A 24504-nucleotide genomic window follows, 5' to 3' on the forward strand; every position below is an offset into this window, starting at 1 on the left:
ATTTCTGAGTATTCTAAATCACTGAGCAATTATTTTAAGAAAGTCTTAAAGCATTTACAAATAAAAAGCTATAAAATATTGACTAGGGGAAGTCAAGGGGAGAGTTAGTGAGGAAAGTACCAGAAACCACTAACAGGTGTTTTGGCTGCACTGAACAAAGTTTCAGCTTGATAGGCAATCGGGGGAAGGGTTTTGTGAATTCCTGAAATGTGAGGTGGAGGGGACACAGGGTAAATCAGCAGTTCCGGAGGCACAGAGGACTTGGGTACTGGAGGTGCGCCCCAGCTGAGGATCTGGAACAGTTCCTGAGCAAGTTGCTTTCTTGAAAGAGAAGTGCTTTATCTGTAGGACCCAGGCGTGGGGTAATAAAGTATGGGTCCTAGATCAGGAAGGAACAGTAGGACAAAGGCAAAAGACATGAAACTTATCCCTGAAGGACATCATAACTGGAAAAATTACCGTTTATTGAGGGCGTATCTGATCTATTTTCATCCATTGTCTTGAATTTGCACTAAAAATCTGTGAGAAGGTTCATAATATTCTATTGTACAGATAAGGAAGATGAAGTTTAGGGAAGTTAAGTAACTTGCACAAGGTTGCATAACTAGTAAGTGGTGGAACTGAGTTTAGAACCCAGGTCTGTCCTTCTCTAACACCCATGCTTTTCCCACATAGCCCTCCAAAGATTGCGTAAAATGCTGAAGGTCTTCTTAGAGCTACACTCACCAAAACTATAGCCACTAGCCATATGTAGCTACTTAAATTTTAATGAATTAAAATTAAATAAAGTTAAGAATCAGTTCCTCATTTACACTCGCCACACTTTGAGGACTCAATGGCCATGTGTGGCTAGTGTTTACTGTATTGGACAGAGCAGATTACAGCATTTTCATCGTTGCAGAAAATTCTATTAGCATCTAGAAGTCATCCAATTTTACTCTTATTATTTTTGCGCCTTTACTTTGCAAAGGAGAATATGAAGGACAAAGGAAGGAAGTAACTTGTTCAGTGTCATACATTTAATTAATCCAGGCCTTTGGACTTATTGCCTGGTGACTTTTCCTATGTTCCACCCTCCTCCTTAAAAAAAATTAGCAGAATAGAGATGTGCAAAAGGAGTGACTCTTACTCTCTTGAGCTTTGCCTGGCCTTCAAACTAGATTCTTCCTCCCAAAGTACAGTCCTGAGTTTTCCCAAGTTCAAAGGGCATGTTATGATTAGCCCCCCAGGGAAATGAAGGATGTTTGTTGTAAAGGAATTCCATGCTTAATGTATGAAATAGCACTTTGATTCCCCTGGTTTTTTCTCTGCCTTCCTACCAAGAACTTTGTAATTGAACTTGCAGCTGCCAACCATTTGTCTTCCAAAGAAGGCCAACTTCAAAACAGTTCAAATGACAGAGGTATATATACTTTGAATGCCAGCAGCTGCTTGTTATTTGCTGTTTATTCCAGTGACATTTGTGTTAGGGTCAGATAGATTTAGATTATGACCAGAATTACAACCATAGATTTCTAACTTGTATGTTTAGAAGATTAAGATGTATTAACATTCATTTAACTGATATTTAGTACATATCTAATATTTACCAGGCACTGGGCTGAGAGATGGACAAAAAGAAGTTTTGCTGAAAATTGGAAAAGATGCCAGTGTTATTATGACTGAGTTGAATGCATTTTAAATATTCTGAGTTTTATTGTCAGTGTTTGCTATCCACGTATCTACTATTTAGTCCTAAAATTCAGTAAAAGCTCCAGTTTGGATCATAGCTTTGAAGTAAAGGGAAGGATCACATGGGCATGTCCTTTTAGTAGATGCTATTAAAGACATTTAAATTATACATTCCAGTGTTTAAATGATAGTCTAAAGTATATGTGTGTGTGCTTGGAGGGTGGGCATGTGGGAACAAAACCAAGGCATTGTGCTGGGGTAATATTTTTAGGAAGCCTAAATGTGATGTTTGATTTCAGTCTGACTCATGGCTTAGAAAGTTGTCTTTCAGAAACTGAGAAATGAAAGTTTTGGGCGCATGAGTATGCTCAGAGAGATTAAAAGCAAATCTGAATGTTGGCAAGGTGTCCAGGAGAGTGCCTGTCTTCCCTGAGAGTGCAAAGGTAGGGGCAGCGAGGACTTTAAAGTTGGTGGGGACAGCTGGAAGGGATCCCAGGAAGCTTTGACATCTGGTCTTTCTGTCTGAGATCATAGGGGCAGACGGGCGGGGGAGGCAGAGCACCCAGAGGTCTTCCTGATTGTTTTTTAGAGTAGGGTCTAATTTCTAGAAAGTTTTCATATCCTTGAGTCTGTCTCCACATCTGTAAAATGGGCACAACAACCCCTACCCAGCAGAAAGGATTCATATGTGTGTGTAAACTGCTTTTGATGATTAACTGGACTCATGATAAGGGCAGGACTAGATTCCCAGCCCAGGGTGCCTTATTTTCTATCAGGCGAGAAGGAGAGAAAATTCCCACCTCCCAAAGAACTTCCAGTGATGAGGCTCTTCAGCTGTTCTTTATCCACACAGACTTAGAATAGAGACAACGCCGGGCATACTTGCAATTTCTGGGGATGTGCAGGAAGCAAAAGAATTATTTTCAGTGAAACAGGAGGCTGCAAAAGGTGCCTAGGAAACAACTGCCTCAGTACAGCCTAATATAGACTCCTCCCAGCTTCTCTAGGCCGCCATCTGCCTGGCAGGCACCACCCAGGAAGCTCAGCTTTCTTCTCCAAGAGTTTAAAGAGGATTTCCTGGACTGCGCGTGCGTGCGTGTGTGTGTGTGTGTGTGTGTGTGTGTGTGTGTGTGTGTGTGTGTGTGTGTGTGTGTGTAGGAATAGGGAAGGGTAGTCACTGACATAAAGGGAAGGTAACACTCCCTTCCTGTGGCACAAACCAGATGTTGAGGGTCAGTTCCAGGTAGATCTAAGGTTCAACTTCTCCTTCATATTTCTTCCAAACATCTTCCTCAGTGGGCCCTGGCCTCTGCTCAGACTGTGTCTTCTACTGGGGATTCCCTTCTCCCCCTTCAGTGCATGTTGAAATCCTAATCTTGTTCAATGTATAGGTCAGCTCTTCTGTAAATCCGTCACAGACTTGTCTTCCGCCCCACTCCAGGTAACAGTCGTCTACTCCACCTTCCAGAGCACTCTGTACATATCCCGTCACGTGTTAGTTGTTTGCATAACTCTGTCCAGTTGGACTGGACTTGAGGAAGCTTGGGACTGGGTCCTATTCATCATTATCTCCAGTGCACATCATGTTCCCTAGCACCTGGTTTGGTAAAATTTTTTTTTTTTTTTTTTTTTTGCGGTACGCGGGCCTCTCACTGTTGTGGCCTCTCCTGTTGCGGAGCACAGGCTCCGGACGCGCAGGCTCAGCAGCCATGGCTCACGGGCCCAGCCGCTCCGCGGCATGTGGGATCTCCCCAGACCGGGGCACGAACCCGTGTCCCCTGCATCGGCAGGCGGACTCTCAACCAACCACTGCGCCACCAGGGAAGCCCTGGTTTGGTAAAATTTTGTTGAACGACTTAAGCCTTGAGATGACAGAGGGCAGAAGATGCTCCTCTCCCAAGGTCGAGACTCTGCTGATCCCTGCGAAGTCTGACTTTGACTTGATTAGTGGTTGACTATTTTCAGTTTATAATATCTTGGCACAGGAGGGTCACAGTGTTGGTGGTAATCATAGCATTTGTTCTGCGAGGCTCTGTGTACTCTATTGTTTTTACATCTATTTATTTCCTCATTCAACCACATGAGGCAGGCGGGATGTGTGTTATCTCTACCCAGTAGATGAGGAAACTGATCCTGGTTAAGGGCTGTGTATGTCACACAGGCAGTTAAGTGCCTGTAGTCCTTCGTACTGCCTTTTCAGTCAATAGTCCCTTCCTAGCCCAGTGGGGAAACTGGCGGTGACATTCTGTGGTGTTCCCTCAGCCCCATGCCTGGCACAGAGGAAGGCTCAGGGAATGTTTGGGGCTGGATGGATTGGCAGGCCTCTTGTGCATGCTGAGCTGAACACTTATTCCCAGCAACTGCTGGGCTCTTTGATGGATATGTGACATCGGTGACTGAATATACACGGCACCTGTGGCTTTTCACACTCTCCCCCCACGCCTCTCCAGGGATTGGGATAGGACAGATGGCCACAGACGCAAGATTCTCAGCTCTGCATCCTCTCTGCAAATCATATTTGGGGAAAAGTTAAGTTTGTGCAGTAATACAATTTCAGTAACATGGTTTCATACTGCTGGTAAGTACTTTAACACTCTGGATAAATCACACTTCAGCAGAACTCATTTGGGAAAAGAGTTTAATTTCACTGTAGGTGGCTGTGATTCCCACCCACCAGCCCTCCTGCACCCCCACCCCAATAAATCTAGGCTGATAAGGTGAACGCAGCACTAGGCCAGGCCATTTCCAGACCCAGGACAGCATTATGTTATATTAATCATCCTTTTCACCATCAACACCTTTCATTCCCTCTCCCCCAAGCACAGCCACCTGTCTGTCCTTATATGTTAAATGTGGAAAAGATTTTGATAGTTCAGTCTCCTGGATGTGTTGTGAAGAGATTGAGGTCCAGAGAGGCTGGGAAGCTTACTTGGTGTTGTACAGCTGGTGAAGACCTGAATTGAGATCCAAGGCCCCTGACTACTCTTGAGAGTGGGGCTGTTTTCTGCCCTGTCCCAATGCCTGCGCTTCGATCTGTCTTACAAGTAGGGCAGAGTCTGTATGTTCAGTTTAAAATGAATAAAGGTGATCAGTTGCTCATTGTTAAGGGCCCCCAGCACAGAGTGAGTTCATTTCCTGTTGACCCTCACAGCCTCTCTTGACATACCTTTGGTAACGGCAAGTAAAGTCTTGACGATTTCTGTAGAGTCAGTGCAGCCTAGGGGTAACCCTGTGTGGTTTTGACTAATAGGATTTAACTTTCAGGAAAAAAAGAAAAAGAGGGAAGGATGATAAGTATATGTGGAGGGAGAGAAAAAACTGTTGTTAATTTTTCTCTTCATGGTATACCTTTTGGCTCTTTGGATCTAGAAATCATCTGATTTTGATGTTTCAAATATGGCGAATAGATACATAATCCAAAGTCAGTGTTCAGACTGCTGAAGATTAGTAAAATGTAACAGTAGGTCCAAGTCTGGAGCGTGAAAAAAATAATACTCATTTGTCATAGAACCTTCAGTGTTCTACATCTCCTGCCAGTGGACTCGGGGATGCTTGGGAGCTCAGCAATTGGTGTGCCGTCAACTGGTCTCTGGTCCTCCCTTGTTAGGGGTGGGGCCTGTTGTCTGAGTGGGTATTTTTGGGAGGGGCAAACATACCTGGCCAGCCAGAGGGGCCAGTTGATGATGTGCACTGCACTGGATGATGTGTTTAGCAGGAAGCCCAGCTGTAACAGCAGAAGATAACAGTTCTCTGCATAGGATTCACTTGTAGTAGGTGGTCAGTGTTTATTGATTTCTTGATTTAAAAATATATCTGTATCTTCCTCTATTTTCTTTACTACGAAGATCTCAAGTCTCTTTAATTTAGGGGAAGAAAGGAGCTACTGATGCCCTGCTCCTCTTTTGATACCATGACGCGCTTCCCCACAGATACAAACTCTGTTCTGGCTCTTAGTGGGTGCTCCTTGCTCTGCAGGAGTGTGAGCTGCAGAGGCAGACAGCTGAGGTTGGAGTCCTGGCTCCACCCCTAAGTTGTTGTGTCGATTGGGCTCATTACTTAACCTCTCTCACCCAATTTTATTGCCGATGTTTGGGAGGCTACCCCTCCTTGAAGGCTGAAGTCAGATATTATTTCGACCGTGAAAGTTTGCGTGGTCTTCCTTGGAAAGGCTCCAGTGGGACTGTCCATGAACTACTCAGGAGACAAACCACTTGGGGGTGTGTGTATGCGTGGTGATCCTCACACATGTCTGTTGTGTTTTACCACCTGCACTGTGAGCTTCTGGAGATCAGGAGTTCAGTCTTGATGCCCCATCTTTAGCCCAGGCCTGGTGCGTAGCAGGTAGTCTCTAAACATGGAATGAATGAATGTCGGTGTTAGCTTACAGAGCTCATGTGGGACAGGAGATTGGCTCCACTGGGCTTTCACTGATATCAAACGCAGTGTTATGTGCATTGAGTTTCTTGATACCTGTGCTTGAATCATTTCTACTTTTTGCCCTTTTTAACTGATTAAGCAAAGCTGGGCTAGTTGGAGACCCCAGATAGGACCAAGAGATGTGGCCTCTGCCTGACTCTGTTGTAGGTAAAGTGCTTAATTCCAAGCCAGCACAAAGAAAGTTGGGAGTATTAATTATGTGATCAAATAGAGTCTAGTTACTAGACTGTAAATGATGATGGTGGGCAGGGATGTCATAAATGTCCTAGGGTCTGGGGGCCTGAAGGAGTTAAAGCTCCTCTCAGAATAGCCCAGGCAGCTCTTAGGAAGTAGCTTCTAAGGCAGGATGTGGCAAACCAGTGAGTAAATGAGAGCCATTCTCCTTTGGAAGAAAAGAAAGTGGGTGGGGAGAAGTGAAGAGGAAGAGCCTGGTGGACAAATCTTTTTTATCTTCTGCTGTAAGAACATGCTTCTCTTTTGAATGCCAGGCAGAGCCTGCAGAATTTTAACCTAAAGTGACCAAGGTCCAAAGAACGCTTAACAAGGCTGTTCTTGCAGTTGTCTTGTTGTTCTCCACAGCTAATAACTCAAGTTTAATGTGCAGTGGAGTACCATCTTAGTAAATTTTGTTTTCTAATCTTAGTCATTGGCGTATTCTTTAATGCTCTTTGAGTATTCGCAATTAATGTGAGGTGTCATCCACAGTCACACTCTTTTTTAACCAAGAATAAGTTAGAAGAAAGGTATTTTTGTTTGTTTGTTTTAGAAAAGTGTCTTGTTAGTGTGTTCAGCTATTTGTTTCAGAACACACTCTCACTGTGTGCGTAACAGTCTTTTGTAACACAGGACAAGAGGATGCTTCCATTTAATGCAGGTGAGAGATCTTGTTCAAGGATGGAAGGCTCCAGACCCGGGTTAATTCCACAATTTTGGTGTCTTTTGTTAAGAGCATGGTTATAGATTGGAGGCAGATTATTGACAGAGGGTGCAATTTTGCAAATAAAAATAGCCCTCTGGAATTCAGTAATGTGTATATGAAATGAAATAGGTGAACTGAATTTGTTGAGTTTCAAGCATCACTGGAAAAGTAACCATCATTTATAACTGTATTGCATAGATAGCAATAATGTAAATCAGTGTTGGGTTCAGGAATTGGCTCCAGGACTGTGGTTTGTTATGAGAGAAACACTTCTGTCCTTACAATGAGCTGGTATGCATGATGGACTGGATTTGACTTTACGGTTAAAGGCTTCTATGAGCCAGTCTTTGGACCAGGTAATGAGAGGTTAATTATCTAAAAGAGAACTCCCCAGTGGACTTTCAAGGACCTGGAAAGCTGAACTCAGCAGTTTTTAGACTTTAGGTTTCTACACACTCTTTCTCTCAAGGAAGCCAATATCTCCTGAGTTGTGCAACTCTTGATTCTATTTCTGTGAAGGTTCCAAACTGGAATTTTTTTTTAATTGAAATGTAGTCGATTTACAATAGTGTTAATTTCAAGTGTATAGTGTAGTGATTTGGTTTTTTGACAATTATATTCCATTATAGGTTATTACAAGATATTGAGTATAATTCCCAGCGCTATACAGTAAAGCCTTGTTGCTTATCTGTTTTAGGTATCGTAGTTTGTATCTGTTAATCCCTTATTCCTGATTTGTCCCCTCCCTTCCCTTTGGTCACCATAAATTTGTTTTCTATGTCTGTGAATTTGTTTCTGTTTTGTATATAGATTCATTTGTATTATTTTTTAGATTTCACACATAAGTGATATCATATAGTATTTGTCTTTCTCTGTCTGACTTATTTCACTAAGCTTTATATTCTCTAGGTCCATCCACGTTGCTGCAAATGGCAATATTTCGTTGTTTTTTATGGCTAATATTCTACTGTATACACGTACCACATCTTCTTAAGCCAGTCGTTTGTTGGTGGGCAATTGGGTTGTTTCCATGTCTTGGCTATGGTACAAGAGTGCTGCTGTGAACATTGGGGTGCATGTATATTTTCAAATTAGAGTTTTCTTTTTTCTGGATATATACCCAGGAGTGTAATTGCTGGATCATATGGTAGCTCTATTTTTCATTTTTTTAAGGAACCTCCATACTGTTTTCCATAGTGGCTGCACCAATTTACAGTCCCACCAACAGTGGGATGGAGCCTGGATGGAGTGCTTTTCCCTCTGTTGCAACAACTGATATCTTTCAGGTCTAAACGTGGACATTACATTTTCTCACCTTCACTTTCCCTTCCTCATCTTAGATGGAGTTGTCTTTTTTCTGTTCCCATACCCCACTGTGCCCACCTCACTTTCAGCATTATTGTCTCCCTTACCCCGTAGCTGTTGCTGTACTTGTTAGTACCATTCCCTGTTTTTGGCTTGCACTGTGATATCTCTCTCTGTCTCTCTCTCTATCATCTCTACATCTCTGTCTCCCTGTGTCTTACACACACACACACACACACACACACACACACACACACACACACACACACACTGCCTGGTGAGGACAGGGACCTTGTCTTCCTCATCTGTACCTCCCTAGCCTCTAGCGTAGATGGTGCCTGTCACACCGTGGATGCTCCATAATGAATCTGCATTGCATTTTCACATCTGTAGACATCACAGCTATAAGCTAGATGTCTACTCCAGTTCCTTATCCCCTGCACTCCTCTAGATTAGAGCAGTCTTGGAGACCTACATTCTCATGGTCACTTCTGGTTCTTTGGGGCTCACATTTCCCTTCCTGTGATTTTTCTCTTTTTTTTGCTCTGTGTTGAACAAACTTGGAATTTGGCCCCCTTTCTCTGCTTTCCATCAACAACAGTAAGAACAAAATATACACAAAGCTATTTGTGTGCATGGCAGATTGGACTGAAGGTCTGGGGTGGGGAGGATGTATTATAGCAATAAAGACAACTTAAAATCTAGTGGTATTAGGTATCTTTGGGCTTAAATGACCTTTGCCACTCTGCCATGGTGCATCCTTTTCTTCCTTTCTTGCTGCTTCACAGCCACTCCCAAAAGAAGTCTCTCCCATTTTATTCTGCAACGTGATTCAGCTCTCCAGCTCCACCCCTGCATGCTGTTCAGGCCTGCTTCTGCCTATGCCAAGGCTCAGAAGCAGGCCCTTTTAAACTATGGGCCAGCCTTTTGGTCCTCTGGTATCCTCTGTTCCAAGGGTGTTTGTTCGCACAAACACTTTTTCCCCGCCCTCCACCTTCTTTTGTAAGACTTAAGCAAGCACTATCAGTTTTAGTTTTAATTAAATTTCATTCTCTCTGGTGCATGATGTTACTTCTACCAGCTACGTTTTGACCCCACGAGGCCAACTGCTCTTAATTGGAGAGCCTGACTAGTAGTTTTCCACACTCTAGTTTAAGAAGTTGAGTGCCTAAGTGAGCACTTGGTTGGACTTCTAGCCCTGATCCTGATCTCAGGATTCCCTGAGAGTTGCTGGAAAGTCACCTAGGGAGTGGGATTTTCCCCAGAGGTGATGGGTGCTCAGAGGAGAGGTTTGCTGACCTCTCTTGTGTGTAACTTTGGGCAAGGAGAAGGGCCTAGCTGTAACAAGCATGTTGGTCGTGTATTTAAGAAGGGAAACAGGTCTGGAGAATTGAAAATTTCTCAACATGGACTAGCACTGGAGACGTGTTTTGAATGCTGTGTTTCTCCTGACTGCATCTTACTGCTCTTAGTTGTGCTTCTGGGCACTAGCTGTTGGTCTTTTTGCCCTGGGGACTCAGCTGTCCTCATGGTTCTGGGTAAGACTGTGGTCACGTTGGGTCCTTTCTCCCTGAAGAGCAAGCTGCACCTCTCCTTCACAGAGCAGCATGGACCATTATTACACAGGGAGTTTCTAAAAGGTCTTTCTCTAGAGCAGGGAGTGGGTAGGGTCAAATACATCATCTTAATAAGGCCACAGTACACCAGCTTGTCCTTTCAGGAGCAGTCAGCCACTCCCATTCTGTGGCCACCACCAGACCCAGCACTGCCTTTGTTTTTCTGATGGTGACCACACGTTTATTGAATTTTCCACCTGGGTTATCCTTGGTGCTTTCTTCCTTTCAGCACTTCCTGCCCCGTCCCTGCCAGCTCTCTTATGCCACCAGACTGTTTACTGCTTGTCCCGTGTGCTTCACCTGGGCAGTGTCCTATTGCTTCCCTTCCCTCCCCAATCAAAATGTATCAGCCAGGCTTCCCCGGTGGTGCAGTGGTTAAGAATCTGCCTGCCAGTGCAGGGTACGTGGGTTCGGGCCCTGGTCTGGGAAGATCCCACATGCTGCGGAGCAACTGAGCCTGTGCGCCACAACTACTGAGCCTGTGCTCTAGAGCCCGCGAGCCACAACTGCTGAAGCCCGCGCACCTGGAGTCCATGCTCCGCAACAAGAGAAGCCGCTGCAATGAGAAACCCATGCACTACAAGGAAGAGTAGCCCCCGCTCGCTGCAACTAGATAAAGCCCGAGTGCAGCAGCAAAGACCCAACATAGCCAAAAATAAATAAAAGAAAAATAAATAAATTTATTAAAAAAAAAAAGTATCAGCCTTGGATGTTCCGCTGAAAGAATTTCCTTTTTGGGTAGATTTAATTTGTTGTCCTCTCAGGGATTTTACCTTTTAGCAGAACACAGTTCTTACCTCAAAGGAATAGGTCACTAATGGGTAATTATCTGGTGTTAGGGATGAGCTAAGTGGGAGATTTGTTTGAAGGACATGAGCTCTTCAGCTGATGTGGAGAAAAGAAACTTTGGAATTCCAACTCTAGCCTTGGGTAAGTTACTTAACTACACCTGGCCTGCATTTCCATATCTGTAAAATGGGAACAACATGTCTATTTTTTGCTGTTGTTGTTTTTTAAACTATTTATTTATTTATTTGGCTGCATTGGGTCTTAGTTGCAGCACGTGGGATCTTAGTTGCAGCATGCAGGATCTTTCCTTGTGGTGTGCCGGCTTCTTTCTAGTTGTGGCCTGCGGCGTGGGCTCAGTAGTTGCAGTGCGTGGGCTCTCTAGTTGTGGCACATGAGGGCTTAGTTGCCCTGTGGCATGTGGGATCTTAGTTCCCTGACCAGGGATTGAACCCACGTCCCTTGCATTGGAAGGCAGATTCTTAACCACTGGACCACCAGGGAAATCCCAACATATCTATTTTTAAATGTTGTGAGGAATAAATGAGTTAATGAGTGTACCATGGCTAGCATTTAGGAAGCTCATCTTTTAACTGCATCTAAATTTTCATTCTTTATCAGACTGTTATATCCCTCTTTTCTCCCTATTAAGTAAAGGTGATGCATCACTTTTTGTCCTCTGTCTTATCTTTTTTTCTCTCTCTCCAAACTCCATCACTTTTTCCTTTCCTTTTTGTGCTTCTATGGAAGACTGGTCCTTCAGGAATTAATTCACATGTGGCTAATATGAAACAAATTTTGCCCACTGGGGTGGAAGGAACATAGGCTGTCAGTTCTTTCAAGCAACAGTATGACACCCCCTCTCTGATTCAGGATGTTGTTCAGTATTTGAGAAGAGTCTATGCGAGTGGGTGGTCCTGTCACTCCAGAGGTTCCTTTGTGTGTGTGTGTGTGTGTATGCGTGTGTTTTTCAGCGTGTCTGTCTGTGGAAACGTGCCGTGGGAAGGTAATTTATATGATTTCAGAAGGCAGTTTGATTCCAAGGAGTAAGTGGGGTTTTTTTTGTTTGTTTTCTTAAAGGATAGGAATACAGGATTCTTATCTCTTTTTTTTAAAATTAATTTTATTTATTTATTTATGGCTGTGTTGGGTCTCCATTTCTGTGTGAGGGCTTTCTCTAGTTGTGGCAAGCGGGGGCCACTCTTCATCGCGGTGCGCGGGCCTCTCACTATTGCGGCCTCTCTTGGTGCGGAGCACAGGCTCCAGACGCGCAGGCTCAGTAATCGTGGCTCATGGGCCCAGTTGCTCCGTGGCATGTGGGATCCTCCCAGACCAGGGCTCGAACCCTTGTCCCCTGCATCGGCAGGCAGATTCTCAACCACTGCGCCACCAGGGGAGCCCCTTATCTCTTTTTAATTGAACTCATCCTCTCCACTTTTCATTTGTTTATTGGCTTGGAAGCTAGTTGATTTAAAATGAAATTAAAGATAAACATCTGTCCCAACTCTCATTTTCTGATTTTTTTACTTTTTTTTGTTTTTTTAATTTGGCCGCGCTGGCTTGTGGGATCTTAGTTCCCTGACCAGGGATTGGACCAGCACCGTTGGCAGTGAAAGCGTGGAGTCCTAACCACTGGACCGCCAGGGAATTTCCTGATTTTTTTACTTTTAAGTTTTATGCCTCCAATACTCTTTGCTTATAATATTCTTACTCCCAGTTCTATACCACTGTCTATGTTGTAGACCCTGTTGGAATGCCCTTTCTCCTTTTTTGCTATCTAAATTTTATATGTTGTTCTAGACCAAATTAGGTCTCAAAATCCTATAAAATTTACCCTGATTGCTCAGCATATCCTGAACTACAGAGCCATCTGTGTCTGAAGCCCTTTGTGAGAATTAGGGGAACTGTGGGACAGTCATTGCTCCAGTCTTTTTTGGGAGTGGTGGTGAAACCAATTAAAGACAATAAAGGTAGTATTTAATTACATTGTGCATTTTTTCTAGATTACTTATTTATTGCATGAAAATGCAGGAATCTCATCAGTAAAATGGGGCTAACAGTGGGAATTACGTCATGGTGGTATTAGGCATTTAGGAGCTCATCCATATTTAGCAGAATACGTGGCATACAGCAGGTATACAATAAATCAGTAGTAGGTACTATCAAATCAAATCTTATTCTTATTAACCAATAATTACTTGACAACAACATAAAATATTAAATATCACTTTTGGTGATTCCAGCTTTTTTTTTTTTTTTTTTACATTGCACTCTCATTTAATCTCTGCAGTCACTTTTTTTTTTTTTTTTTGCGGTACGCGGGCCTCTCACTGTTGTGGCCTCTCCCGTTGCGGAGCACAGGCTCTGGACGCGCAGGCTCAGCGGCCATGGCTCACGGGCCCAGCCACTCCGCGGCATGTGGGATCTTCCCGGACTGGGGCACGAACCCATGTCCCCTGCATCGGTAGGTGGACTGTCAACCACTGTGCCACCAGGGAAGCCCCTCTGCAGTCACTTTTATTTACCATCACATCATTGTCTTAAACTGCCCTTAGCTGTCTGTATTCCTTTCACTATTTCACTGAGCGTCTTGTAGTGTCAAAATGCATGCATTCTCACAGAAGACCTGGCAAGATGAAACAATTGATTTAGTATCAAAGGAAAAAGCAACGAGGATGGGATAAGTGTCAGTGGGGTTTATATGTGGACAAGAAGTAATGACTAGGGTCTCTAACCATACAACACGGGAAGCCAACCACTGTGCTTGCAGATGTCTATGGTCTTGGTACTTAGCTGCAGAGTTCTATCCTTGGAATACTACAGGAAGAATCTGATATTAGGATTGGAGAATTTTAACCCTGAAATGGACTTTAAACACCACTTAGCTTAACTCCCCTATTTTACCTATGAGAAAAATTGAGGGAAAGTGACTCGCACAAGTTCACAGACCAAGTTACCATCAGAGTTGAACCCAGGTCTTCTGACTCCCAAAGGCTTCACACCTATTTCCCAAGCACAGAGTGTCTGGTAGCCACATGCATGTTTTTTTCCTTTCAAGTAGTTTCATGTGCCATTGTGAAAGACCAGCTCTTTACTGACCCAGAAGCAGCAGATTTCCTGTATATATTTCTGGTCCTAGAAGTGGGTCTGGGGACTACTTTCAAGAACAGTGACTTTGAAGTTTTTCTCATCTACACATCTGTCAGGAAGCTTAGAAGAGTAGGTGCCCAAGATGTGAGCAGCCAGCATCAAGGAAAAAGAAAAAAATACTTCTGCTAAATTCAGTGAAGCACATTATAAACAATACAAGAGAATGGCTGCACTGAAGCATTGCTTCCCGTAGCTGCTTTAGAATATAAGCCCAAAGCTACGCTCAGCACCAACAAGCAGAGATCTACAAAGGTCTACTGTTGTTGGAGGAGGTACAGAAAACTTTGTTCTACCCAAGAACTGCCACAGACATGTGATAGAGTTTGGCTGCCATGGAGAGGAGGGGAAGTATATGCTCACAGGGCTTGCTTAAGACTAACACTGGACAAGAGAGAATTTCTTTACCCCTACCATAAGCCTAGCACTAAATTAAAGTAATTGCAGTCTACCCCTGGAAGAGGGCCAAGAGCATGGAGAAAGACCCCATTCTGTGGCCAGGCATTAAGGACAATTCAAAGCAGCTCAGGCTTCACTCTAAGCACAAGGTACGACCCATCACTGGAGAAATTTGTAGCCTGTGGTGTTAACATTAATAAGAAAACCCCAGCTCAGCTCAACTTTGACTAATAGCCTAACACACACTAACAGTATGACAGAAGAGTATGTCCATTACCAAGTATAAAGATGATTACCTCAGTCTCTGTTCCATCACAACGTCCAGCATTTAATCAAAAATCAAGAGAGAAAAAAACCAACCTATTATCAAGAGAGAAGGTAATCAGCAGAACCAGACTTAGAGATGACCCAGATGTTGGGTTTATCAGTCAGGAGCTTTAAAATAACCATGATCAATATCTTAAAGTTACACAGCATACATGGACAAATGAGGAATTTCAGAGGAGGTGGAAACTAAAAATAGATTCAAGAAGAAATTATAGAAATTTCAAAGAATATGACATCAGAGGTCCACAGGCTCATCAGCAGACCGGACAGAACTGAGGAAAGAATCAGTGACTTTGAAGATGAGTCAGTAAAAATTATCCAAGGTGAAACACCTAGAGGACAAAAAAGAATAAAAGGAAATCAGAGCACAGCTTCCAAGACTGATAGATTGATCTGACTATCGAGCGATACTGAGATTGAGAGAGAGAAAGGAGACAGACAGACACTGACTGGAACTTTTAAAGGAATTGGCTTATGGGATTGTGGAAGCCTGTTAAGTCTAAAATCTTCAGGTTAGGTTGGCAGGCTGGAGACCCATGGAAGAGTTGCACCTTGAGTCCAAAGGCAAAATCTGCCGGAAGAATTCCTTCTGCTTCAGGGAGGTCAGTCTTTGTTCCATTAAGGCCTTCAACTGACTAGATGAGGCCCACTCATATTATGGAGGGTAATCTGCTTTACTCAAAGTCTACCAATTTAAATTTTAATCTCATTCCCCCCCCCGAAAAAAAAAAAAAAACCCAAAACCATTTTCATAGAGACATCCAGAAAAATGTTTGACGAAATATCTTAGGCGCTGTGGCCCAGCAGTGTTGACACATAAAATTAACCATCGTATGCCCCCTTCTAGTTACTACCCTCCCCCACCAAAGTGTGATCACTTTTTTACTTTATTTTTATTTGTTTTTTTGTTCTTGGATTTTTTAAAATATTGAAGTACAGTTGATTTACAATGTTGTGTTAATTTCTGCTATACAGCAAAGTGATTCAGTTATATACATTGTTTTTCATATTCTTTTCCATTATGGTTTATCACAGGATATTGAATATAGTTCCCTGTGCTATACAGTAGGACCTTGTTGTTTATCCATTCTGTATGTGATAGTTTGCATCACTTTTTAACTTTATAATGGCCTAGATCAGTTTTGAATTTTATATAGAGGGAATGACATCGTATGTATTCTTTTGCATCTGGCCTCTTTCACAGAGCCTGTATACATAATCCTAGAATTTTATTGCCTAGTTAGTTAACCAGCCCTTCGCGGAGTGGCCTATAGGGTTGAGGTGTGAGAGGGTATAAGCCCCTCTCCACCATGTTGTCTGGGGCTGTCCCTGGTTGGCACACCTACACTCTCTAACACAGATGGGCTAGTTCAGTTGGAATCTGGAAGTTGGTAAGCTACACCTTTGGCCCCCTTGCCTTCCTCATTCAGGCCCATTCTCCTTTCCTTTCTTATTACTCTTTGTAACGCCTCCCATCTCCTGCTGTCCGTGGTTTGACTGTATAGAGACCCCTGATGCCAGTTCTTATCTTTTCCTCACATTCTCCCCCTCTCCCCTCACCTACCCGGTTGAAGCTCCTCAACCTGAATACACCGTCAGCCTTATTCTGCACCTCCTCAGCTGGCTGTCACATTGACAGACTTCCTTAGAGACATCTAGACAAACTCCCCACCCTACTCCCCATATAGTTTTTTTTATGGGTGTGGAAACTAAGGACCAGAAAAGGAGGTAACTCCCAAGGTATCTCAGATGGGAATGGTATAGGGTGTAGATCAAAGGGTTGCAGCCTTAGTCTCTGGGTGCTGTTCCCTCTTAGCTTGGGTCTTTCTGCCTTTCCTTCCCTCTTTCTTCCCTGCCCTCTTGCCAAATGCCACAGGGAAGGGAGAACTTCACAACTCCTGGGCTCTCTGGTGAGGAGACCCGCCTGCACTGGGACCCATTCTCTCCTTCCAGCACAGTGATGTGTTGTCATCCCCTGCTCTTCCCTCTGTGCTTCCTCCCGGTGGAGGTGGGGCCTGCCACCTGTAGCAGCCTTGCTCAGGTTGGTGACAGACAGCTGGCTGGTGTTTGGCATGCATTTGTGGCCCATTTCTCTTTGGTGTGTGGCAGTTTGAAGACCCCATTCCTTGGTCTGGACATCGCCTCTCACCCCCTTCAGTCATTCCTTTAGGTCAGCTTCCCGTTGCAGTGACCATCAGAGTTGGAGGTGGCAGTGTGGCGCCTTGAAAGGAGCTCTATTTCAGGAGTCGGGAGACCTGCCACCAATAAGCTGTGTGACTTTGTCCTTTCTGGACCTCCGTTTCCTCACTTGTAAAAATAGGTTGGATAGGGTGGTCTTTAAGGTCCCTCTCTGTGCTGCATTTTATACTGCTCCTTGATTGGAGCCATGGAGCCACGAATGAAAGATTCCTGCTGTGGTAGTGCAATTAGGCTGAGCAGATGGGTGAGATGAGAGGGAAGGAGAAGCTCTTGCCCAGGATCATCCTTTCCCCACCTGTTTCATTGTGCCTTCCTGGTGTTTTCAGAACACAAATGACAACCTGTGTTTTTCTCCAAGTTCCTTGTTTTTCCTCTGTGTTCCCATTTCAAGCCTATAATCTTGTATCTGGATGAACTTGTGTTTACTGTAAGACAGCCCTGGTGCAGAATTCATGTTACAGCGTGTCGTTTCCTTTCTGCTGTGGGGAATGTGATGGGGGTTGGAGCCATCACAGCTGGTCCCTGGAGAGGGCTGTGTGTGTCAGAGATGTATTGTGCTGGGCTCCAGTTTCTTTTCTCAATCCCTAGTTCTGATTTTGCTGATTTCAGTTAAAACCAAAGATTGTGAAGAAGGCCAGTTCTTGTCCTCTGAGTGTTGGAGATTTGTGGTGAGGTTGAGGGTTGAGGGGCCACTCTCTTCCTGTTTCCTTTGCTTGAAGCATTTCACCTTGGGAGGGCACAAGTGAGCCTTGTTGAACACCATCCACTCCCTGGGTGAGAGGAAGCAGTACTGAATACCAATACCTCATTGATTGATTTCTTTTTAATGAGTCATGAAAGTCATTTTGATGCCAGAATTTTCCTTTCACCTTCAGATAAAATCTTTTGTCTTTCATTCCCTGAAAAACTTTTAGGGGATTTTAATAATTATTAAATTACAGGAAAGACAGTAATTTTTGAATCCTGCTGTTGCTGCTGTGGCTTCTCCTCATCTTCCAACCCATTCCCACCTGCCTTAACATTTGTGTAGAAATGTGTCAAAATTCCAGGGTTTCGTCCCATTAGTTTTTTATTTTGATCCTCTCCTGGTGAAGTAAGCATCTTGTTACCCCATTTTACAGAAGAGAAAACAGATGTCGAGTTAAATGACTTGTTCATGGTCACACAGCTAGTTGTCTTCCAAGTTGGGATAAGAATCCGGGATTCCTGATTACTAATGACTTGTTAATTTGGCAACTCCGTCCCCCCACCCCCCCATTAGGAAAGTCTTGCCACCATAAGTGTCTCTTCTCTCCCTGGCTCCACCCTCTGAAAGCACAAATTAGAAGCCAGTTCCTTAGCTGATGGGGTAGGCGGTTGGACCATGGAGCATAGGAGAGGGGTGGGGAAGAAGGTGGCACAAAGCCCAGACTTAGGGTTTTTCTCCCCCGAAGGTGGGAGAATTCCTTATTTCTGCAGAGTCAGGAAAATGAGCAGAGTCAGCATCCCTCCCACCTTCCCACCATCCCAACCCCCCACCCCCCCCAAATGAGTGTGCTTTCTTGCGGCCAGTGTTACTTGCAAGGCAGTTGTTCAGATTGATGTACAGGGGAGACAGGATTGCATCTGGGGCAAAGGACTCTTCCTGTAGGTACACCATTTTCATGTCTGATTGAGCCCTGGTGTGTTACGTGCTCCACACTAGGATCTTACCCATGTTTGCAAGTTGCCTCCCTTGGACGTATTGAACTTTTTGAAGAGGTAATATAGCATCATGATTAAGGTTAGAGATTCTCTCTGCCCAGGTTTGAATCCTGGCTCTGCCACTTAGATGTGCGACCTTGGACAAGTTACTTCACCTGTCTGTGCTTGAGTTTGCTATGTGTTGTAAGGTTGTGGGTTAAATGCATTAATGCACGTAAAACACCTAAAAAAGTACAGTGTTATAAGGAGAGTGATTGTCCTTTCATCTAGCCCTCCTTCCCTCTCGCCCTCGTACACATTCAGTGTGGTGTGTGTGTGTGTGTGTGTGTGTGTGTGTGTGTGTGTGTGTGTGTGTGTGTGTGTGTGTGTGTGTGTGTGTGTGTGTGTGTGTGTGTGTGTGTGTGTGTGTGTGTGTGTGTGTGTGTGTGTGTGTGTTCTTGACAGCAGCTTTTTGGAGTCTGCATTTCCAGTCAGACTGCTGAGCCCTCCAGGCAGCTGTAACCTCATCCAAGTTTTAGCTGTAGGGTCTGTCTGTATTTGACATGTGTTTCTAAATGTTGTCATCAATGGGCTCCTTTGTGGAGAGACCTTAGAGAAGGGAAACCAGAGGGTGTGCACTGTGCACTCCCAGCCACACTGGTTCCAGTCCCCACACCTGAGGGACTGTGGGTAGCAGTGAGACTGAGTTCAACCTTGTAGCAGGATGAGAATATTGACCAGCTGTCTTAGTCTGCTCAGGCTACATAACAAAATGCCATAGACTGGGTGGCTTAAACAACAGAAATTAATTTTCTCATAACTCTGGAGGCTTGAAGTCCAAGATGAGGACTGGTTGGGTTGCCAGCATGGTTGGGTTTTGGTGAGGCCTCTCTTCCTGGCTTGCAGGCAGCTGCCTTCTTGCTGTGTCCTCACATGGCCTTTCCTTGGAGTGTGTAGGGGGAAGGCCACCTCTCTTATAAGGCTATCAGTCCTATCTGATTAGGACTCTACCCATATGACCTTATTTAACCTTAATTACCTTCTAAAAATCCTATCTCTAAACGTAGTTACATTGGAGGTTAGGGATTCAACTTACAAATTTTGGGGGGAACCAGGCACCAGGCTTCTTCCCCCAAGAGTTACCCAGTGAGGAAGGTTGGGAAAGTCAGCCTTGTGTCCTCTTTGGCCCCATGTACTGTGTTATTTGTAAGGCACTATTGGATCCTCCCATACCCTGGGGAGGTACTGGGTCTCCATCTCCTTGCCTTCTTAAGGTTTGGAGTGTGAATGAAGAGTGGAAGATTATGCTTGCTCCTACCCCCAAGCTCAGAAATGGTGTGTATATTGAGGGAAGGGGGTCACCAACATTCTGATGTGTAATGACTGCCTGTCTTGTCACCTGTGTTGTTTGTTTAGACTAGGGACAAAAGTCAAATGAAACACGGTGGAATCTCTTTACCACCCTTCTCTTAACAAGCTCCCAGGAGTAATGAACACTTCAGTTCTTTATGTAAAGCACATTAGTAGGCTGCTGTCTGCCATACCCACTCACTCCGGCGCCCACTGGTTGAATTATGTGCTTACCAAGAGCCGGTTTGTTCCGAAAGTCATTTGCACAGTTGTAACTGGTACTGTAATTAAGTAATATATGTATTTAAATATCAGAGAAACTGATGAAATACGACTGCAAACGAAGTGGTTTTCTTTCTTTTTTTTTCCCCCCACTTATGAATACTAGTTAAAAGCTGTGGAAATACTCAGTGAGTCCAGGTCACTAAAAAAATTACTATCAGGAACTTCCCTGGTGGCGCAGTGGTTAAGAATCCACCTGCCAGTGCAGGGGACATGGGCTCGATCCCTGGTCCAGGAAGATCCCACATGCTGCGGAGCAGCTAAGCCCGTGCGCCACAACTACTGAGCCTGTGCTCTAGAGCCCCTGAGCCACAACTACTGAGCCCGCGTGCCACAACTACTGAAGCCCGTGTGCCTAGAGCCCATGCTCCGCAACGAGAGAAGCCACCGCAATGAGAAGGCTGTGCACTGCAATGAAGGGTAGCCCCCTCTCGCTGCAACTAGAGAAAGCCCACGCACAGCAACAAAGACCCAATGCAGCCACAAATAAATAAATAAGAAATGGTAATTTAAAAAAAATTACTGTTAAATTAGGTGAGCATTAAAATTTGGGGAAGTCATCATACTCTTAAAGTTTTATTCTGAGATTACTCTGTCTACATTTTTATGCTAAATAATCAGTATTTGGAAATTATAGACATTGTATTCTCTTCTGGTTCATGTCAGAAAGATGATGTGGGGCTCTTAAAGAGAGGGCCTCGCCTTGTGTTAGCAGGTGGGTGAATGAATGCACTTTCATATGTTTTGCAAAAATAAAAATTTAGGTGTACCCTTTTTGCTCTATTTTGATTGACCTTGTTCCTGATCTGATCACATTGGAAGGGAGGGTTTCTACTGTGATTCAGTTTAGAGCCTGTTTTGATAATGTGCTTTGGCTTCAATTTGGTGGTTTTAGGAAATAGATTTTATTTTGTATATGGTGTTGTTAAAACCAGCACTAGTGGGTCTTTTGATACTGGGGTTTTAAAACAAATTAAGGTGGCTCACTCTGGATTTTAGTAGATTCTGCAGTTCGTCTCGTAGGCTCATAGCATACTGAGAGAGAACTAATTCCCCTATTTTACAAATGAGGAGAGCAGGCCTTGAGAGGGGAAGTGTGTCTGTGGTGAGTTGTGTGGGGTGGCGGAGTGCAGTGGGTAGAGCCACAGCAGATGGGACCTTCCCCCAAGCTTCCTCGATCAGTTCTCTCTCTGGCCCCAGAGCTGGAGCTCTCCACAGCAAGGGTGCTCCTCTGGGTGGACTTCTCTGATGACGTGTTGACCCGTGCTTCCTACTTTGGGACAGGACCAACCTGGAGGCCTTGCAAAAGAAGCTGGAGGAGCTGGAGCTTGATGAACAGCAGCGGAAGCGCCTTGAGGCCTTCCTTACCCAGAAGCAGAAGGTGGGAGAACTGAAGGATGACGACTTTGAGAAGATCAGTGAGCTGGGTGCTGGCAATGGAGGTGTGGTGTTCAAGGTCTCCCACAAGCCGTCCGGTCTGGTTATGGCCAGAAAGGTGAGGCCACTTTAAAAAAAAAAAAAAAAAAGACTGAATCAAGCTTGCCTTGGTGAACAGGTAATTGGATTACCTTTTAGAAGACCTGGGGGCCTGGAGACAAGGGTGGAAAGAAGACTGACTTTTCATTCAGTACCCTTTTGTGCTGTTTGAATTTTGAACTCATGTTATCTATTAGATTATAGATAAACACACTCATGATGTGTTAGGGTATTTATCCTGCTGCCCAGACTGGAAAATAACAGCAGGTGACCATTTGTTAGTTTTCTGTGTGCTCTGGAAAGAAATCCGAGATGCTCGTTTGCCATTTATCAAGAGCAGAAGCTACTTTCATTTACCGAGCCCCAGGGACACAGAAAAAACACTGATTTCATGTTGTTTCTCCAAGTTCCACCCCTGCCAGTAGTTCCCCTTCATCTCCCTGCAGTATGACATCTTGGCTCCCCAACATGGCATGCTGTCTTTGAGCTGGACTTCCCTTCCTGGTGTTACCCTGGGTCCTCCTCTTTCTGGACAGCAAGGTTGGACTCTTCCGTGTTTCATAGCACACCATGTTCATTTCTGTCCACATATTTTTGCTCATGCTACTCCTTCCATCTTTTCAAACACTGCCCATCTTCAAGGCCCACCTCCTGTCTAGCCTTCACTAGCTGCTCCCACCCGCGCTGGTAACCACTGCTTCCATGTCCTCTGACACTCATTGTCCATGGCTCTTTTTAGAAGCTCAGCCTTATCTGGTAACCATTTCATGTATCTGTCACCTGTCTCCCTAGCTGAAACAAGGGACAACATTGGGGGTGGGGTGGCAGGGAACATAAGGTGGCCCCTAAGGCCTTGGCTAAATCTCAACCACATCAGACCCCTAAGTCAAGGGTAAATCTCTAGGGCAGCTTAGATTGGCAGACCCAGTTCCTCATACCTTTCTGGTCCTACAACCCTTGAGTATCAACCAAGTCCTTAAGGCCACTTTCCCCATATCTCGCAGTTTCACAGGTCCTTTTGTTCTTGGGAGAGGTGAGCCTCCTCTTCCTCAGTCTTGGCTCCCAGGAGTAGAGGCACAGCTGGCCACTTCTCCAGTGCCAACACCTGCCTTGGTATGTTGGCACTCAGTGCTCTGGTTGGGCAGAAACTTGTTTGTTAAAACTTGCCTGTTTCCTCTCTTCCTACCTTTAAGAGTTTAAGCATTTAAGAAAGCTCCTATCCATCCATCCACCCATCCATCATCCATCCATATATTTTTAAAGCTTCTCTTCCTTCTACCTTTCTTTTCCCAGCTAATTCACCTGGAGATCAAACCTGCAATCCGGAACCAGATCATACGGGAGCTGCAGGTTCTACATGAGTGCAACTCCCCTTACATTGTGGGCTTCTACGGTGCATTCTACAGTGATGGCGAGATCAGTATCTGCATGGAGCACATGGTATGTGGCAACCTGTCAGCCTCTGAAGCAGCGGCCTGGGAAGTGGGTGGCTCTGGTCTAATCTTTGGTCTGAGATGTGACCGGCTGCTTCCTTGTTCCTCCCTGGATCCAGATCACTGTCTTGGGCATGTGGGAAGCATGGCTGTAGAAGTTGGAATAGCCAAGAAGATGACAGGTCCCTCCTTCCTTGGTCCCTGTCTCTTCAAAGAGAGGTGGCAGCAATCAGGTGTCCCTGGTGGTTGTACCAAGAGCACATCTCCCAGTTTTCTTGACCCCAAGATTTTGATGTGGGTAAAATCTGGTTAATATAGTTTAAATCCATTTATTACATGCCATGCTGTGTGCTAGGTACATGTTCTGGGGTTATGAAGGTAAGTGAAACAGTCCCTGTTTTCAGAGAGTTTATAACCGGCTTTAAGAGCAGGGTTAGCAAAACTATTACTGATAAGCTAGTATTTATTGGGTACCCTAGTATTTATTGCACTACCCTAAGCAAATTAATATTTTATTACATTTTTATAACACCTTATTGAGTTGGGTACATTATCTACATTTTAAAAATGAGGAAACTGAGGCTCAGAGAAATGCAATAACTTACCCAAGGTCATACTCAATTCCATAAGTGGAATTGGTAGAATTTAAACCAAGGCTGTCTGACCCCACTGTACTTTGTTGAATCTACCGGATAGTGACTGGGGCTCTGTTTCCATCCTTGATGGCCAGAATTTCAAAGAGAGAGGCTGGCTTCATGGTTGCTAATGCTTTTCTGTCCCCAATAGGCAGCATGGCACAGGGGACTTTGGAATCTGAGATGTTTATTCATATCTCCCTTCTCCACAAAAATCCAAGTGGACACCTTGTCTTGTTTGCCATTGTGTCTCCAAAGCCACAGCAGGTGCTCAGTAATTATTTGTTTGCAGATTGTCACCTTGTCATGACCTTGGGCAAGATTCTTTATCTTCCTGATTCTCAGTTTCCTCATCTATAAAATGGCCATTATTATACCTGCCTCGTTGTAGTGAGGATTGATTAAAATAAGAGTTGTAAGTCTTCCAGCACACTGTGTGACTCAGAGCATGCCTTCTGCAAACTTTAGCTTTTGCTTTATTCTCACTGGGGCTGACAGTTCAGAGACAAGGGCTGACATGATTGAGTCTACATGCTTCGTGGTTGCTCTGCTTTCAGTCCAGCCTAGTGTCCCTCAGCAACTTCTCCACTTCCTTCGTGACTCTCTAGACCTGCCCTCACCTCTGGAATGAGAGCCCCAGGGCCTGGTCTTAATGAACTCCAGGAGAACCCTCCTGAGAGGTTTGTCCCTTGCTGGTGCCCCCATTATTTTGAACATCTCTCCGCTTCAATGATCAAGAAGTACCATACACAGTGTTGCAGTCATGTGCTGACTCTTGTGGCGCCGTATGGAACGTAGGTTCTGAAACTGTCTTCTGTGCGTCTGAAGGTCACCGAGAAAGCTCTTGTTCCTTCTTGCTT

At 44.5% G+C, this 24504-nt stretch overlaps 2 protein-coding genes across 2 annotated transcripts in view; one reads left to right on the forward strand and one right to left on the reverse strand.

The window, feature by feature from the left end:
• The window catches only part of TIPIN (TIMELESS interacting protein), a 249307-nt gene that overhangs the window by 66611 nt on the left and 158192 nt on the right, over positions 1-24504 (reverse strand). The window lies entirely within an intron of this gene.
• The window catches only part of MAP2K1 (mitogen-activated protein kinase kinase 1), a 79530-nt gene that overhangs the window by 13087 nt on the left and 41939 nt on the right, over positions 1-24504 (forward strand). The window contains exons 2-3 of the mRNA XM_060152493.1: positions 21385-21595; positions 22870-23016. Of these exons, the coding sequence (XP_060008476.1) occupies positions 21385-21595; positions 22870-23016 (358 nt within the window). The remainder of the gene's footprint in view (positions 1-21384; positions 21596-22869; positions 23017-24504) is intronic.

This window comes from Lagenorhynchus albirostris, chromosome 1 (assembly GCF_949774975.1).
Source record: "Lagenorhynchus albirostris chromosome 1, mLagAlb1.1, whole genome shotgun sequence".
NCBI classification, from domain to species: Eukaryota; Metazoa; Chordata; class Mammalia; order Artiodactyla; family Delphinidae; genus Lagenorhynchus; species Lagenorhynchus albirostris.